The 18,358-nt window shown below is 51.4% G+C and overlaps 1 protein-coding gene across 1 annotated transcript; it reads left to right on the forward strand.

Moving 5' to 3' along the window:
• The first annotated feature begins 530 nt into the window (after positions 1-530).
• On the forward strand, positions 531-13,693 carry SLC22A14 (solute carrier family 22 member 14). Its single transcript, XM_058549392.1, has 10 exons — positions 531-1,046; positions 1,762-1,865; positions 2,072-2,226; positions 3,235-3,403; positions 8,186-8,306; positions 8,576-8,673; positions 8,944-9,158; positions 10,940-11,048; positions 11,673-11,876; positions 13,528-13,693. Exons 1-10 carry the CDS (start codon positions 531-533, stop codon positions 13,691-13,693), a joined length of 1,857 nt encoding a protein of 618 aa, XP_058405375.1.
• The last annotated feature ends 4,665 nt before the right edge of the window (positions 13,694-18,358 follow it).

Consider the following 18,358-nt stretch of genomic DNA (forward strand, 5'->3'; position numbering starts at 1 on the left):
CCAATTTGGCTCTATGCTGCTGTATGTCACCTTACCCTTTTGGTGGCCCACTCCCCCAGCCCTGGCTCCCCACCTCCATGGTGAAGGCTTCCATCCACCACCTTGGCTTCAGTTCCTGGCCACGCCTGATCCAGATGTTTTTGGGTTTTGCTTGTTTGTTTTGAAGGAATGGCCCCTGGAGACCTCTCCTACCTCTTGCAAGACTGGTGGTGCCTCAGTGTGTGTGTTAACAAAATTTCAGTTGTGGGGAAGTTGTAGGAGAGAGAGCTCCTCAGAACTGAGTCATCCATGAAAACACAAGCATAGCATTCTCTAAAACTCTACAAAATCTTAAGTGCACTAAAAATCCCAGACGGGTGGGCTGATGGGGCACAAATTATGTTAACTAAGAACTACAGACAGCATCAAGGTTGGAATCCAAATTGTTCCGAGGCAGAAAGGCCAATTTCTGGTCAGTGGCTCCCAGGCCGGTCTCTGATGTCTAGGAAGTGGTGTCAGTAGAGATTGACCTGCATCCTTTCTTTGAACAGATGGCAAGAGAGAACACCTTCAAGGAAGAGCTCAACACCCAGCATCCTTCCTGGATCTTGAACCAGCATGAGGCAGCACAACGTCCCCATTCCTGGACTCTAGAGATGCTGTTACGCAGATTGAAGGCCAGAGGAGCCAAGCAGGATGACAAGTTTGCCAACGTCCTGGAAGCAGTGGGGGAATTTGGCACATTCCAGCGGAGGCTGGTGGCCCTCACCTTCATCCCCAACATCCTGTCAGCCTTCTTCATGTTTGCTGACATCTTCGTGTTCACAGCCCAGAAGCCCTATTGCAATACCAGCTGGATACTGGCAGTGGGCCCCAACCTGTCAGAGGCTGAACAGATGAATCTGACCCTGCCCCGAGAACCCAATGGCAGTTTCCTGACATGCCTCATGTACTTGCCTGTGGCCTGGGATCTGGATTCTATCATCCAATTTGGCCTCAACCGCACAGAGTCATGCCAAGATGGGTGGATCTATCCTGAGACCAACAAGCGATCACTGATCAATGAGGTGTGCCCCGTCCTGAGTTGTCTGTAGCTACCCTACGGGCCCAGAGATGTGCCCTCACCCTCACTGAACAGGTGGGGAAACTGAGGCTCAGGGAGGGGAAGCAATTGGCCCAAGGTCACCCTGCAGAGGCAGGACCAGGGCAGAAATAGGATTCCTGCTGCCCAGCCCTGGCCTCGCCTGTCCTAGCCAGGAAGCTACAGCGGATTTGAGGGTAGGGGCAGATGGCAGATGGCAGGGTTGCCCTCTGTCCAGGGAATTGCTTCTGTAGTGGTGGCTCTGCCCTCTGAACTCAGAGAAGAAAGGGAATTGGGGGAAGAAGCAGCTTTGATCAGGTACCTCTCAGGGTTTCTCAGCCTAAGCTGCAACCCCGGCCCTTCACAGCACAGACCTGCCCAATTTGAATCTCTAGGCTGGGGCCCAGAATCTGTATTTGGGAAAGGTCTTTGGTGATTCCAGCCTTTGTTCAGTTACCTGTCCACCTATCCCCCATCTTGGCCCGTGCTGGTCCCTCTCTCCAGGCCTAACTCCCAGTCTGCCAGATGCAGGATGGGGGGCAGAGGTAACAGAGCTGAGGCATGCTGCACACACAGTTATCTGCCCCTGTCCCACGTCCTTTCTGCCTAAAGGCCCACCACGGGGGGAGGCTCAGTCTCTGGACCCAGAAAGCTGACCCTGGGTGGAGGCCTGTGGCCAATCCCTATGTATAACTCCCCAGTTTGACTTGGTGTGTGGCAAGGAACCGAACACAGAAACCGTGCAGACCATGTTCTTGGTGGGCCTCCTGATAGGGTCTCTCATCTTCGGGTTCATAAGTGACAAGTGAGTCTCCTGGAGTTCCCTCTGGTCCCCGAGATGCCCCTGCCTCCTCCTCATGGGCACTGAGAGCTGAAGAGTCTCAAGTTGGGGGAGGCGAGGGTAGGGGCATCTGGAGGCCCGTGGACGGCTCAGGACCCGACCCGGGGTGTAGGGTGGGGCCAGCCATGGAGGGCCATGAGCTTGGCGCAGCCTCCTTTCTATGCCTGCAGGCTGGGCCGCTACCCCACCATCCTGCTGTCACTGCTGGGGATGATCATCTTTGGCTTCGGAACTGCCTTTGTCAACAGCTTTCACCAGTATCTGTTCTTCCGCTTTGGCGTGTCCCAGGCCTTGGTGGGCTATGCCATCAGCAGCGTGTCTCTAGGTGAGGCCAGGCCGCGTGGGGGCGGGGCTGGCACGTACCACGTGGGAGCCCGCAGGACAGAGAGTTGTGGCCCAATCGGGCAGGCAGTTGGGGAAGGAGCTTCCACTTCCCGCTGCCTGGAGGCACCAGAGAACCTGTGCTCAGATTGCCCTTCCACTTTCATCCTCCATCCTAGGTCCCTTGGACCCCACATATTCCCCCCTCCTACTCCTTGGGTACCCCCCACATGGCTTACATTTAGTGAGCCCTTAAGAAGGACCAGGTGAGCTGCTAAGGCCCTTACATGTATTGTCTCATTTCATCATGACAGCACTATTCAGTAGGCACTGTTCTATGATTCCTTTAGCTGAGGAGAATACTGGAGCCTCAGGAAGTTAACCAACTTGCTCAGGATCACTCAGCAGTTATGTGAAGCAGCTGGGATTTCACCCCAGGCCTGTGTGATGCGAAAGCCCCAAGTGCCCGTACACTTGTTCAGCCTTACAGCTGCCATCGCCTGGTGTGCTCAGGGTTCCTTGGCAGGAGACCTCTTCTCATTGGGAGCCTGCCAGAGTGGAGCCAGAGGGAACTGGGTCTTCCCAGAGCTCCAGGCCCAGGTGGCCAAAGCACTGATGCACTAAGAACAAAGACAAAGACTGATTCCTTGCCTCACCACGTGTCAGGTCATGTGTGAGGTGTTGTGCCCAGAACGGGGCCTTCTCAGTGAGAGGCATGTGGTCAGGCAGGAGGTGTTCAGAGGAAACAGCCAGGCTGAGAAGTGGCTGGAGGCTATATATGTGATTGGGAGGTCAGGCAAGAGGCCTAGGGTGTGCCCTGGGGGCACAGAGGCACTCTGCCTGGCTTTGAAGGGCTGTCTCTGGACCTAGGGCAGATCAAGAGCAGGCCGAAGAACTTTTGCCCAGTCCGAACTGTCCCGAGCAGGGCTGGGGCATTTCAGAAGGCTGGGTGCAGGGACAGCCCTGGGGACCCTGAGCTGACCATGATTTTGTCCTCTTGGCCTCTGCACAGCCACGGAGTGGCTAGTGGGCGAGCACCGGGCCCACGCCATCATCCTGGAACACTGCTTTTTCGCTGTGGGGGTCATGTTCCTGACGGGGCTTGCCTACAGCCTTCCCCACTGGCGGCTGCTGTTTCTGGTGGGCGGGGCACCTGTATTCCCCCTCGTCTTCTATATCTGGTGAGCAAATGAGTACCAGGCATGCATAGGGATGGGTCTGATGGGCTGGAGATTGAGGGGTGTGGAGGGTCCTTGAAGGGCTGGAATGGGTGGAATTTTCCCTGGGAGAAGGTGCATGTGGATGAGATGAGAAAGAGCCAAGGGCAGAGCCTCTGGAACCCCAGCATTAACCCCCCTCAGAGGAGACCCTTAAAGGGATGTCAGAGAGGTGGTCAGAAAACCAGAAGGCAGAGCGTTGAAAGGCAAGAGTTCAAGGACATGGGAATGGTCAGGGTTGAAGGCAAGAAAGGTGAGGCTGGGGAAGGGTCTGCTGGCCTTGGTGACCCTGAGGTGGCTTCAGTGGGGTGGCAGGGGCTTGAGGGGGGGCTGAAAAATGGAGTCATCCAGGAGATGACTCTTTCACAGTGTTGGGCTGAGGTGGCAGGGGAACGTGATGCCATGTATGGGCAGCTGAGACAGAGTTGGGGAGGGTATCTGATGTTTTTGATTGTAGGGGAGTCACAGACAGGAACCTGAGAGATTAAAGCTATGAAGGGACAACTGGTGGAGCAAAACTTGGAGGAGGGACTGGGAACAAGAGCAAGATGGCACTGCCAACTGTGCAGGTCACAAAAGGAGAGGAAGAGAAGAGAAGGCAGATAGGGAGGGGAGAGGAAGAGTGCTGAAATCACCTTGTAACGGGTTAGGCACTTCTGTGGGAAGAAATGATCACATTTACTCTTGACATTATCACATTTAATCTTCACAACCCTACAGGATGGGTGTGAGTCTCATGTCATGGGGGCTGGAGGGGTGGGGGAGGGGGACAACTGAGGCTTCAGAGGGTTGAAATAACTTGCCCAAGGTCACACAGCTAAAAAGTGCGAGACCTGGGGTTTGACTCAGCCTGGCTGGCTCCTAATCCCCTGCACCGTATACAATATGGGTTGTAAGACCTGGGTTACCAGTTAAGAGGGAGGGCATGGGGCTGGCCTGGTGGCGTAGTGGTTGAGTTCATATGCTCTGCTTTGGCAGCCCAGGATTCGCAGGTTCAGATCCCGGGCGCGGACCTACACACTGCATATCAAGCCATGCTGTGGCAGGCGTCCCACATATAAAGTAGAGGAAGATGGGCATGGATGTTAGCTCAGGGACAGTCTTCCTCAGCAAAAAGAGGAGGATTGGCAACAGATGTTAGCTCAGGGCTAATCTTCCTCACCAAAAAAAAAAAAAAAAAAGAGAGATGGTGGGCATGTAGGTGACTTGGAGACCTTCCAAATACTGCAGAAGCTGAAGACCAGCTTTGACAGTCATTGAGGTACCCAAGTGAGTGTGGGGACCCAGTTGATGCCAGGTGGCATGATTCTGTCATGTAGCTGGGAAATAGTGCTTCACGGCTCGACCTTAAAACATTTTTTAAAAATGTTATTAATGCAATAGATGCAAAAACTAAGTAGTACAACATGTTTGTATTGAAAGACAAGTCACCAATTTCAGCGCCCCTCAGTCCCCAGTTCCTTTCCCAGAAGCCATCACTCTAAACTCTTTTAGCACTTGCTCCTGGTAGATGTCTACATAGTTCTACATACTATAAGTAGACAGCTTATTGAATGGGGTATATTTTTCTTCAGCCACTGCCTTCAGACATGTCCTGTCAGCCGTCCCTTCTCTGACACTTGACAATATCTTGGGGAGGTTCCATCTCTTTCCAGTCATTCTTAGATGTAAGAAAAAGTCTCATTTTGACAATTAAGACTCACTTTCAGGCATTAAAAAAATCCAGTCCTGTCCAATTTAAAACTCAATCTTCCGTTCAATTCACAGCATCTCCCTAGTGGCTAAGCTAGCTCAGGCTAGTGGCCTGAGGGGATGAGGTCTGTTCTGACTTTTGCTCTTCCTCCTCTCTGCTCTGATCTTCCAGGTTCTAGGCAGACGGTGGGGGCATCAGAGAAAAGAGACAAGAGATGTGCATGACAGGGGCTGTGTCCTCTGTAGGGCAGATGTTCAAATGCCGGTGCCTTGGGCCCATTTGTGAGTCTTCAGAGTGTTGGCATTTCCTAATGCTCCAGGCACTGTCTTTGTGACCTCCCCCCATTATGTCCCTGGCAGTCCACCGCATAGCCTCTTTCTGCAGAAATCTCCTCACCCTAGCATGTGGAGTACCTACAAAAGAGCAAGGTCCACTTGGCTAAAAAACTTATTGTCCCCCCGCCCCCAGCCTGCCACTGTGGGCTGCTCCCACCAGCCTTCTACCTGATCATACCCAGGGGAGAGGGGCCCCCCAGTCTCTGGGTTTGTGTAGACCCTCCAACTTCAGGAGACACTATTAACTCTCCCATAAACTCTTACTCTCTGGAGTACCCGGCAAGCCCGCACATTTCTGAATCAGCAAGCTCCAGCCAGAGAATGGGAGGACAGACTCCCTTTCTCCAAGGCAGTCCCCTTCACTAGGCTTAAGTAGATAAGGGTGACATGGGGAGGGGAAGAGAGTCAAGACCCTCTCACTTTTGTGAACTGAAAATTTCCAGCCTCTCTAGGTGACTGGAGGAGGCAGCCGCTGGGCTGTTTTATGTTTTTTTAGTAAGTTCTGCCCTGAATGTGATAGCACCTCTCTTAGAATGTGAGGTTATTGCCCATTGTTACCAGCTTTGGGACTTCAGCTGAACTTCCAGGACAAAAATTTCCATGTAACATTCTATTACAGTGCTCTTCTTATTCTCTGATTTTATTTTTTTCTCAGTAGCATTTGGAGCTTGTTTTATGAAAATAAAATTGCAAAGCATTCTCAAATGTTTTTGAGGATACAAATTAGACTTTTCTTTTTTCTCTCCCGTTCCCTACATTATCTGTGTCCTCTGGGGTCATTTTTTTTTCTGCCCAATTATTTTGGACCCTTTCTCATTTGGAAGGTATTCTATAATATTTAGTGATCTTTCATCATCCCTTCATATTTAAGAACAAATAACTAAGAGGCTAATGGGAAACTCTGTGTGAGCAGGAGCTGATGGACTGACTGGTAATCCTTTAGGGCAATAGAGCTCAAATTTATGTGAGCATCAGAATCACGTGGGGCTTGTTAAAACATCGATGACTGGGCCCTGCCCCTAGAGTTTCTGATTCAGCAGGACAGAGGTGGGGCCCGAGAATCTACATTTTTAGCAAGTTCCCCGGTGATGCTGATGTTGCTGGTCCACTGACCGCATTTTGAGAGCAACTACCATGGGGTGATTAAATGGTGGGTGCCTTTTCCCTGAGGGGTCCCAACGCCAGGTCTTTGCCCGGCTCATGCTGTTGTGCTCCCAGGTGGGGCTGGAGCTGGGCCTCTTGTTATCATGGGGACTTCCACGCAGTTTCCCTGTGTTGTTCCTCAGCCTTGCCCCTGCTGTTGATGCATCTCTACCTCAGCCTCCCCTGCACTCTAGGTGCAAACTACAGGGGGAACTGGAGTCCCATATCTGAGGACTGGTGTGTCCAGGGTTCCCTGGAGCCAGGAGGCCAGTTCTCCATCTCGCTCCTACACGCCTCTGCGGCACTGGCTTTGCCTGCCCACGGTCAGCAGTGCTCCTCATCCGCTTTCAGGCTTCCTGCATTTGTTAAATCTTTCTTCCACCATGTCCTCTCTCCCACTCTCTTTGTCCTTGAGAGTTGATATCTTTTTTCATTCCCCTATTTTTCAGTGGGCATGTGGTCAATCTCCCATCTTTTTGAAGTCCCAGCTTGATGACTTCCTTTAGGATAGTTCCAGAGCCATAAAGTAGAGAAGGATGACAGGATGACTGATTGCAGCCCCTTCGGGGAGGGGGCAGGAGCAGAGGCAGGTAGAGGGAATGAGATTGTCTCTGGTGTCCCGGGCGTGTCTTTACAGCGACAAGCCACAGAGCCAGGCTGGGGAGGGAGAGGGAGGGTTGCAAGAAATCAGCAGGGGCTGATGGCGTAGTTTTACAAGGAATGCCTCATCAGGGCCCCGAGGTTCATATTAGCTCTACCTCTGTGACCTTGGGCAAGCCCTCACTCCCTGAGGCTGGGAATAAAATGGGGATAATCATAGCAGGCACAGGGTTGGGCGGGGATTAAATCAGGTGATATATGTAAGGGCACTAAGCGCAGTTCTGGCACATAAGTGTCTGAAATGTTAATCTGTGTGGATTCTGACAGCCTGGGAGGATTGGGAAGAACCAAGCGACTAGAGTTATTCTGAGGTCAAAGGCAGTGGGTGATGTGGCAGGAGAGGAATGGGGACAGAGTGGAGACCTCCACCAGGCAGGGGCTGGGCCCTGGGGTCAGACCAAGGCCCTAATTCTCATCTGTAGCCTCTGACTGGGAAATGCAGGTTATCCGTAACTTCCCCAGGAAAAAATAACCTGCCCCCCCTACTCCCCGGGCTGTTAGGAGTGAGAGAGAGAACAGGAGAAATCCCAACTGTGAGAATGGGGCTCTAACAGAGGGTATGGGCATGGAGGACGGTGCCCTCAGTATGCCCGAGCAGGTGGGGATGACCCCTGAGATCGAAAAGTAGAGAGCTCTTAGAGGGGGTTGAGGGGGAGGAAGCTGTAGGGCAGAGGCAGCGAGTGTCTGGGGTGACACCGAGCAGCATTTGGGGGGCTGTAGTGGCTTGGGCAGGGGAAGAGTTGACTGCCGGAGAGGGGCAGAGGGCATCCCGAGACTAGTGGTTGCCTTCAAGGCCTCTGACATCTGAGTCACCTCACGCTGGAGCAGAATGGCCACAGCTGAGGCTGGGATGGGGCTACCTTGGGTCTCTGGGGTATCTTGGAATGATGGATAAGAGAGGGGTGGACCATGCAGGATTCTCCCAGAGTCCCCGCGGTGGCTGATGATGAAAGGGAAGGTGGAGGAGTCCAAGCAGGTGCTGTGCTATGCAGCTGGTGTGAACAAAAAGACCATCCCTTTAAGTCTGCTGGACAAGGTAAGAGGCCTCAGACCTGGAGTGAGCCAGGGCAGGGCATTGTGGAAGAGCCTCTTCCCTCCTCTGCCTTTTAGGCGGGACTTCGGCCCAGAGGGTGCCCCCAGCCCACTGCTTGAGGAGAATGGTGACAGCAAAATCAAACCCTGCCAGGGGAAGGCCAGAGGCCCAGCTGGCACTGTGGGGGGCAGGCGGGCCTTGAGGGTCCTGTGGGGGTGGGGAGCAAGCTGAGGTCTCCACCCTGCCTCTGGCTGGTCCTGCTTATCCTGTAGCTGCAGCTGCCCGGAAAGAAGGTGACTAAGGCCTCTGTCCTGGACTTCTATAACAATAGGCACCTCCGCAAGGTGACCTTGGTGGTGGGCTGTGTGTGGTGAGTACCCAGGACTGGCCACAGGGACTGCAAACAGAAGTGCATGCCAGGAACTCTGGTGAGGGAATGAGGCATGGTCAGGCAGCAGAGGGGGTGAGGCCTAAGGACGCTGGCTTGGCTCACAGATCCTAGATCTCTGTGCTTGTTTCTCTCTCCATTCCTACCCTGCCCCTCTCTCCTCTGCCTCTGACCTTATTCCTGGCCCCATCTGTATGTGTGCATGTGTGTGTGTCTCTCTGTCTGAGTGTCTGTCTCCTGGGCCTATTCCAGGTTTACTGTTGGTTACAGCTATTTCACACTGAGCCTCAAGCTGAAGGATTTTGGTGTGAACATACACTTCAGACAGGTGATTCCTGGCATCATGGAGGTGCCCGCCCGGCTGTGCTGTATCTTTCTCCTCGAGCAGATCGGGAGGAAGTGGAGCCTGGTTGTGACTCTCTTACAAGGCATCATCATCTGCTTGCTTATCCTTATCCTCCCCTCAGGTACAGCCTACCCTCCCTGACGCACCCCCCTACAGCCTTCCTCCTTCCTCAAACCCCTCCCTCATGCCTCCTGCCCTGTCCAGCCAATAAGACGCCCTGGGAGTCAGCCTCCTGCACCCGCAGCCCACCTACCCTGCAGAGGCCCCAGCACCTCCCGCACAGGCACCAATTACCAGAGCACTGCCCTCCCCAGGGGGTAGTCCCAAGACAGGGTGCTGGCAGCTCTTGGACCTGGGAGAGGAAGGCATGCTGTCCAGAGGAATCGTCCTCGTGCGAGAGAGGCAGCAGCCTTCTTCCACCTGATTCCAATTCACGTCAGATCTGATGGTTAAATGTGAACAGATGCAGCAAAAATAGCCTTCAACTGCTACCCCAGGCCCTAACTCACATCGGTAGCCTCTGACTGGGAAAGGCAGGTTATCTGTAACTTCACCAGGGAAAAATAACCTGCCGCTGAAAATTGAGTGTACCAGTGGGCTACTCAGGAACAGTTCTTGCATGGAGGCCTCTTCTTTGCAGGGAGGCACAATGCCCTGTGCCCTGTGGCTCACAGCTAGAGAAGGAAATGGTGGTGGTGGTGGTGGGGGACTGGCAATATTTTCAAAATTTCAAAGAACCCTAGGACAAGGAATATGCCCCAGGTCACAGGGCTAGAGCGTGGCAGGGCTGAGGATGTGGACATTTAAGATGTCAGTGTCCACCCAATCAGAATTGATAACCATGAGAGCCCCCTTGGCTGCTGGCGTGGGGGCGGAGGAGGCTGCGTCCAGGGTCTGCCTCAAGGGGCTCCCCACCTTTCTCTGGGGGTTGGAATTGTGTGTGTCTTGACCTGGACCCTTCTTCTCCCAGATGTGGCAGCGTTGACTGGCTAAAACAAAATGGGGAAACAAATTCATTATACATTTCTATTGCTTCATGGTTTTTTTAAAAAGTGGGTCTATACTGAGTCAAGCAGAAATGTTTAAAACTCTCAAATGACAGAACTCTCAAATGTGACAGAAACTAGGAATAAAATCCCCAGTAGATAAAACTAGATCTCCGATTTCATCCCAGAGTCAAGAAAAGCGGGGACCAGAGTGGGGAGTGGGGCTGGGGCAGGATCCAGCAGAGGCTGATAGGGGAGAAGCTGTAAGCTCTGGGCTCCAGATCAGTCAGCAGGGGATCCGCTCCAGCTCCCCAGGCCTGAGGAGTGGCGTTTCCCCAGATCTTTTCTTCCTCCTTCAATGCACATGTCTGGCTGCCAAGAGTTGAGCATCCTACAATGTCTAGCCTTTCAGGCCCCAGGGACAAAACACCTCCTGCCCTTGTTCACCTTGCAGGGGATGAAGGGAAAGGTGGGAGAGCCCTGAGCAGGGGCTCCAGCACACAGGACGCAGGCCTGGTGCTGAGTGGAGGCCCGAGGAGGAGCAGGCGGCGGGTGGGGAAGCTGCCTCTGGGTGAGGACGTGGAAGACAGGAGAGCCTGGAGGCAGAGCGGTGGGGGCGGAGTCCAGTGTGGTAGATGGTGGCCTGGGAGGCTATGGGGGTCCCAGTGGGACCTCCGACTCCACTGACCAACACCCGCACTGCAGAGGTACTAACTCCCGGCTTGGCTGGGCCTCTAGCAGACTGACCTCCTCTGACCGAATGCCTGAGTCTGCTGACCAGCTGACCAGGCGGTGGGGGCGGACTGTTCAGATGCCTTCTAAGAGGTACTGAGGGAGAGCTGATGGGCGGGCCTCCCCACCTGCCCCTAGAGGGAGGATGGCCCCAGACTCAGGTGGCCACACTGTCTGGCCACAGAGTGGAAATCCGTGATGGTCTTGATGGTCGTGTTCGGAGAGTTCAGCATGGCTGCCTTGGTCACCGTGTTCTTCATCTATACTGCAGAGCTCCTCCCCACTGTCCTCAGGTACGGCGGTGGGTGAGGGCCATGGGGGCGTGGGGAAGGCGGGGTGATAACAAGAGGAATAGCAGCAGCTAAGTTGGGCATTCACCTGGTGACAGGCACCATGCTAAGTGGTGCTTGTGGATTACCCCATTTAACCCTCACAAAAAAATCTCCCAAATGCCATCATTAGCCCTATTTCAGACATGAAATCAGAGAGATAAGGGCACTGGCTCGAAGTCAGACATAGCAAGTGACAGAACTGGGATTTGGACCCTGGCAGCCTGACTCTAGTGCCTGCCAGGAACGTGTGGGGGCCACTCTGAGGCTCAGGCCCTTCACCACGGGAGCCCTTGGTGATGGCAGCTGTATCTTCCCCGCCCAGCTTCGCTGTCCGAGTCTTCTCCGTGCACACCCACACAGTGCTGTGTGGGTCTTATTTCTCCCACTTCTGACCCCATGAAGTAGGCACAGAAGATATTACTACCTACTTTGAATCCATGGAGAGCTAAATTCTCCAAGGTGGCACACTGAGTTGGAATGGGGTGGAGACAGGAGAATGTGGGGTTTGGGGGAGCTGCTGCTTCCACCCCACTCAGCCTCTGGGCCCGCAAGGCTCCCCAGTCAAGCTCTCACCTCCACTTGCAGGGCGACAGGTCTGGGGCTGGTGTCTCTGGCCTGGGCGGCTGGAGCCATCTCGTCCCTGATGCTCATCAGGCAGAACCTCACCCTCCTACCCATCTTTCTCTGCTGCATCTCAGCTACCCTGGCCTTGTCCCTCTGCCCCCTGCTGCCGGAAACACAAGATCGGCCCCTTTCTGATAGCCTGGAGAACTATCCCCCACAGTCAAGGTAGGTGGGTGAGGTCGCTGGGCTCTGGCAGGCCCAGGGCCTGGTTTTCAAGCCCTGACACTGAGAGGATGTCAGGCACTGTCCATCCCTGTCCCTTTTCCAGAAGGGCCTGTGACACAAGGGCCACTCTGTGTCCATAGCAGTCTCCCTAGTGTTCCTCGATGCTGCCACCACCTCCATCCAGCCCAGCCTCTGCCAGCTCTCATCCTGCCAGGCTCTCCTGACCCAGCCTGGGCCAGGTCCTCTCCTTCCTTCGCCCCCTGGCTGCCTGTCTGGATTGGGGTGCTGCCCTTGGACATGCCCTGGGCTTCCTCCCCGCCCAGGGCACAGGGGACTGGCTTGGAACCAGCTCTCTGAGTACCTCTCCTTCCTGTCTGAACTTCCAGTTCCTCAAAAATGACACTGGCCTCTTGGCCCCAGCAGCCCAGAACCCCATTTGGGAACTGGGCTCCACCCCGACTGCTTCATGGGCACTTCTGGCCCCTTGGAGAAGAATTATCATGATTGACAGAACCGTCCTTTCTGAGATTTGGGCCAACAGAGCCCATCACTCTCTCCCTGGATCTGAGGGGACCAGAGTTAACAATGAAGGGCAGAGGCTGCCTGACATCCTCCAGTGCCTCTGCTCATACCACAGGGGTCACTGCTTCTGGCCTTCCTCTGCACTCCTCCTCACCATCCTTCTCCTTCCCTCCTTCGTCCAACTCTCATTGGCACCATCTGTGCTAGGCATTGTACCAAGGCTGGGCTGTCAGAGGTAAGACGTCCCCAGCCTTAAGCAAACCATTGTTTATGGGGAGACAGATATGCAAACAATTATCACTGCTGGGCTCTGACAGAGGGATGTGCAGGACCTATAAGGAGCCCCAGGAGGGAGCAACTTTAGTTTGGGGAGTTGGGGCAGGCTTCACAGAGGAAGCGACATTTGAGAAGGGCTTTGAAGGATGAATAGGTGTTACCCCATTGTGGAGAGGGGACGTTCAGTGCAGTGTAGTTAAGAACACAGGCTCTGGAGCAAGGGGCCTAGATTTCTATCTCTGCTACCCCTTCCTAGCACGTGCACAGGGAAGTTACTGAATACCTCTGAGACTCAGTTTCTTCATTTGCAAAATGGAATGATAAAATAATAATAACAGTAGCTAACATTTATTAAGCGTTTACCACGTGTCACGTCATGTTCTATACGTGCCTTTTCACACTGTGTCCTAACAACAGCCACATGCAAAGGAGTCCTGTCACTATCCCCATTTTACAGATGAGGAAACTGAGGTGCAGGGAGGTAAAGATGTGTAGCCCAGCCTTCCTTTCTCTTAGGGTTTTTGGGAGAATTAAACCCACACGAAGCGGTTGGCACAGTGTCTGGCATGTTGCAAGCGCTCAGTAAATGCCGGTGATGAAGTTGGTGGACAGAACCCTAAAGATGCAGAAGAGTGAAGGGTCTGGCTAGGGTTGGGAGATGGAACAGGCCTGATCTTGGAGGCGAGGGTCCCTCCTCAGCTCCTGTAAAGCTTCGCTGGGGACCTGCAGGCGTGGGAAAGCCCACTTCTCAGGAGTGCAGAGCCAGGCACGGCTGGAGCTGCCTTTTCTCAGATGCTTTTCTCAGCTCCCAAAAAGATGCGGCTCGTGACTTGTTCTCCCGTGGCTTCTTCAGGATCACGAGCGAGGATATGATGTCTAACGATATGTTATGCGATGATGTGACTGAGGAAGTGGCGAAGAACACCATTCTCAATGCCATGATGCCGAAATTGGACATAGATGTCCTCTCCTCCTCATCACAGTCCAGAAAAGAGGAAGCAGGCAGACGGGATGAATGATGGCCAGGCCCCCAGATGATCTCGGGTTGGAATTGAGTGGCTGGATACAGGGCCATAAATTCCAGGCACAAATTCCAGGCCCAGTCCAGCTTGGCAGGCAGGGTCAGTCCTGCTTGAGGCCAGCCCTCAAGATCCAAAAATGGCCCCTTCTGGGGGAGCTAGGGTGTAATTCATTCCAATAAAGGTACCGTGTTGGACTTGAGATGGCTAGGTCAAAATCGGCTGTGTCTGGAGAACCCAGAGACAGAGGCTGAGAGGAGGGGGAGTCAGACAGTCTTCCCAGAGTCCTTAATGTCCTTGGCTAGCCCTTGGGGACAGTCAGGAGCCCTCTGGATGGGGTGTGGGGGTGGGCCGTGTCTGTGAGGGCTAGGAGGGGGCAAGGGCAGGACTGTACCGCCACGCCGCCCACATCCTCTAGCCCAGGCATCTGCCAGTGTGGCTGGGCTTCCAGCTCAAGTGCAAGCTGAGGACAGACTTCACAGCCCACTGTAGGCGCCTGTCAAGGCAGGGGCAGAATATAAAGGAATAATGAGAACTTCTCCCATTTGTACCTTTGCACAGGGCTTTCTCACCCAGTTTTTCCTTTGATGCTTCCAAGTAGGCGTGGCCTTGGGGATTACCCATCTCAGCCTCATCCTTGGGGGTGCCTTCCCTGATGGCTCTAGCCTGGCTGACCTTCACCACCCTGAGGATAAGCTCCCAAACCCCAGCTAAAAGTCCCAACTGCCCTGAGGTTGAGTCTGCCCTTCCCAGCCAGCATGGGGGCTCCCCTTGGCAGGACCCAGGACTCCTTGTCCGTTAGCCAGACCTGGAAACCTTTGGGTCAGGCCCTGGGCCCCACCTCCTCTCTCCCTGGGAGGGGAGTTGCTGAAGGCAGGGCCTGGCTCTTCTCCTCTCTCTGCTCAGTTTATTGGAAGATCATCAACTTGCAGGGAGGAGCTGACTCCCTGGAGCTTCTGAGAGAAGGGCAGAAAAGAATGTCCGGCTTCACGGAGCGGGGGCAGCGAGGCCCTGGGTCTCCTGGGCCAGGTTGGAATGCGGTGCAGCAGAGTGGCTTCTGGCCCTCTGGTCCAAGCACACTGCTTTGGGCGTGCGCTCCCAAGCTTCAGGATAGAAAGAAGCTGGTGCCCATGCCTCCCCCTTTGAGTATCCTCCATTCCTTACCAAATTTCCCAGGATTGCCTCCAAAGAGGGGTTTGAAGGGCCCAGAAAAAGAGGTCTCGCCAACTATCTGCTCACAAGACAACAGGACGCTTAAAAGGCCTTTCTAGAGGAGGCCTGTCTGTGAGCTGTGATGGCCAAAATATTAGCCACATTTAAACCCCTCACCTCAAATTACTTTGCTAGAAGGATTTAGCCAGCGCTACAGGGAATAGGAGGAGGAGATGGGTCAGAACAGAAAACCAAAGGGGCAGCATTGGTGTGAAGGAGCCGGTGGCTGCAGGATGTGACTGTTGGCAAGCCCCAGTGCACCCCCACGTGGCTTAGATATTCCTTAGGTGGCCAGGGTTTGTCGATCAGTTCCAGGTAGGACCTCCCTAGTTTGTCTATATAATCAGTGGCTAATATTACCTAGAGTTTGACATTATATATTTTAACAGACTAGACCCATGCTGTCCCATACAACAGCCACTAGCCAGGTATGGCTATTGAGGGCTTGAAATGTGGATGGTCGGAATTGAGACGTGCTGTGAGTGTAAAAGACACACTGGATTTCAAAGACTTAATACAAAAACGAAACAAAACATATCTTATCAGTATTTCTTACACTGATTATGTGTAAAAATGATAATATTTTGGATATATTGAGTTAATAAAATATTAAAATTAATTGCACCTCTTTTTTAAAAACTTTTTTTATTGTGACTGGCAGGAAATATAAAACTATACACGGGACTTGCATTTGTGGCTCACATCATATTTTTATTAGACAGCATTAGACTAGAACGTTCCTTTTTTTTTTTAATTGATGTTTTAATAGTTTTTAACATTGTGAAATTTTGTGTTGTACATTTTTGTTTGTCCATCACCATATATATGACTCCCTTCACCCCTTGTGCCCACCCCCTACCCCCATTGCCCCTGGTAACCATAACACAGTTTTCTCTGTCCATGTGTTGGTTTATATTCCACATATGAGTGAGATCATACAGTGTTTGTCTTTCTCCTTCTGGCTTACTTCACTTAACATAATACACTCCAGGCCCATCCATGTTGTTGCAAATGGGACGACTTTGTCTTTTTTATGGCTGAGTAGTATTCCATTGTATATATATATACCACATTTTCTTGACCCAATCGTCAGTCGAGGGACACTTAGGTTGCTTCCACTTCTTGGCTATGGTGAATAATGCTGCAATGAACATGGGGGTGAGTAAGCCTCTTTGGATTGTTGATTTCAGGTTTGTTGGATAGATTCCCAGTAGTGGGATGGTTGGATCATAGGGCATCTCTATTTTTAATTCTTTGAGGAATCTCCATACTGTTTTCCATAGAGGCTGCACCAGTTTGCATTCCCACCAGCTGTGTATGAGGGTTCCTGTTTCTCCACATCCTCTCCAACATTTGTTGTTTTTTGTCTTGGTGATTATAGCCATTCTAACGGGCATGAGGTGATATCTTAGTGTTGTTTTGATTTGCATTTCCCTGATGATTAATGATGTTGAACATCTTTTCATGTGCCTATTGGCCATCCGTATATCTTCTTTGGAGAAGTGTCTGTTCATTGCCTCTGCCCATTTTTTGATCAGGTTGTTTGTTTTTTTGTTGTTCAGTTGTGTGAGTTCTTTATATATTATGGAGATCAACCCCTTGTCAGATGTATGTTTTGCAAATATTCTCTCCCAGCTGGTGGGTTGTCTGTTCATCTTGATTCTGGTTTCGTTTGTCTTGTAGAAGCTCTTTAATCTGATAAAGTCCCACTTGTTTATTTTTTCTTTAGTTTCCCTAGTCTGGGTAGGCATGTCATCTGAAAAGATTCCTTTATGACCAATGTCAAATAGTGTGTTGCCTATATTTTCTTCTATGAGTTTTATAGTTTCAGGTCTCACCTTCAGGTCTTTGATCCATTTTGAGTTAATTTTTGTGAATGGCGATAGCAGATGGTCCACTTTCATTCTTTTGCATGTGGCTGTCCAGTTTTCCCAACACCATTTATTGATGAGACTTTCCTTTCTCTATTGTATGTAGAACGTTCCTTTTATCCTTGTCACACATCATTCTCATCACACAGGTTTCTTAGACTAACATTGAAAATTAAATGCCAAAATTGCATGAAGTTACACATGGTCAATAAATTCCCTTTCCTACAAATCTGATGTCTTTATGATACAGTAGATACATATGTACCGCACATGTCCGTGGGGTCTCCCTGTGGGACCTGCAGACTTAAATCCAGGGCTCTCATTGCCCTGGTCACTGAGCATGGGCTTATGTGGAATTCTCATCTGCATCTTTCAGCTGCTCATGCATTTCTGCCACTGCCCAGGCATTGACCTAAACGTGGGACCTAGTCTCTTATCCTAAGTTACACCTTCCATCCCCACTCCCACATGGGATGCTGCTCACAATTTACCAAAGAGTATGAGCTGATGGCGAGGGGTTGTATGAGGTAAGAGTGAAGCGGCTCAGAAATGAGCACGGCCCCTGGACCATGGGTGGAAAACCTGGCCCCATGGATGCAAGCCCCAACCCCAGAAATGAACTTAAAAACTTGTGAACTCTTGTAAGGTCTTGGCAGAAGCAAACACTAAACCAGTTCATAAAGATGTCGCCACAATAGCCCAAAACTCACAGGGCTTCCTAGGGAAGATGAATCTTGCCAAAAATAAACTTGTAAATGAAAGTTACTGAGCACATGAGGAAACAAAATGGCATACAGGCAGAAGCAATAAACTAGAGGATTTACCATCAATGTACCATCTGGTGGTGATAGGGCTCTCTGAAAAGGACTTTACGTTTGTTTAAAATGTTCAAAGAGATGAAGTAATATAACTCCTAAGACACGAACTTGGAAAATGACACCCATAAATCCTAGAAATGAACAATATAGCAACTGAAGTAAAAAACACAGTAGAGAAGTTAAATTAGAATAGAAACAGCCAAAGAAAGAGTGAATTGTTGCATATTTTTTGTGGGTTGTTTCTTTTATCATTAAATATCATCCCTCTGTTTCTATTAATGCGTTTTGCCGTAAATTCTATTTTGCCTGAAATTATTTTTACTCCAACCTTAGAAACTTATTAATTGCATAACATACAGAGAAGTGCGTAAATCACTTGATGTACCATTTTATGAATCATCACAAGCACATAGTTAGTATCCATCACCCAGATCAAGGAGAAAATTATTAGCACCCTAAAACTCCCTCCTGCCTTTCCCAGTCACCACCTTGCCTTCCTCCCAGGCAACTACTCACCTTCTAACAACATAGGTTACTTTTGCAGGGTTTTGAACCTTAAAAGAGGAGTCACAGTTTGAACGCCTGTGTTTGACTTCTTGCACTCAACTCTGAGATTCATCCATATTTTTACACACAGTGGTTTGTTTTTATGCTGTAGGGTATTCCGTTGTATGAACTAACCACAGTTTATTCATCCATTCTAGTAGCGATAAACATTTTGGTTGTTTCCAGATGGTGGAAATGTGCTATGATGAATAATGTTT

Source organism: Diceros bicornis, chromosome 2, assembly GCF_020826845.1.
Source record: "Diceros bicornis minor isolate mBicDic1 chromosome 2, mDicBic1.mat.cur, whole genome shotgun sequence".
Taxonomy (NCBI): Eukaryota; Metazoa; Chordata; class Mammalia; order Perissodactyla; family Rhinocerotidae; genus Diceros; species Diceros bicornis.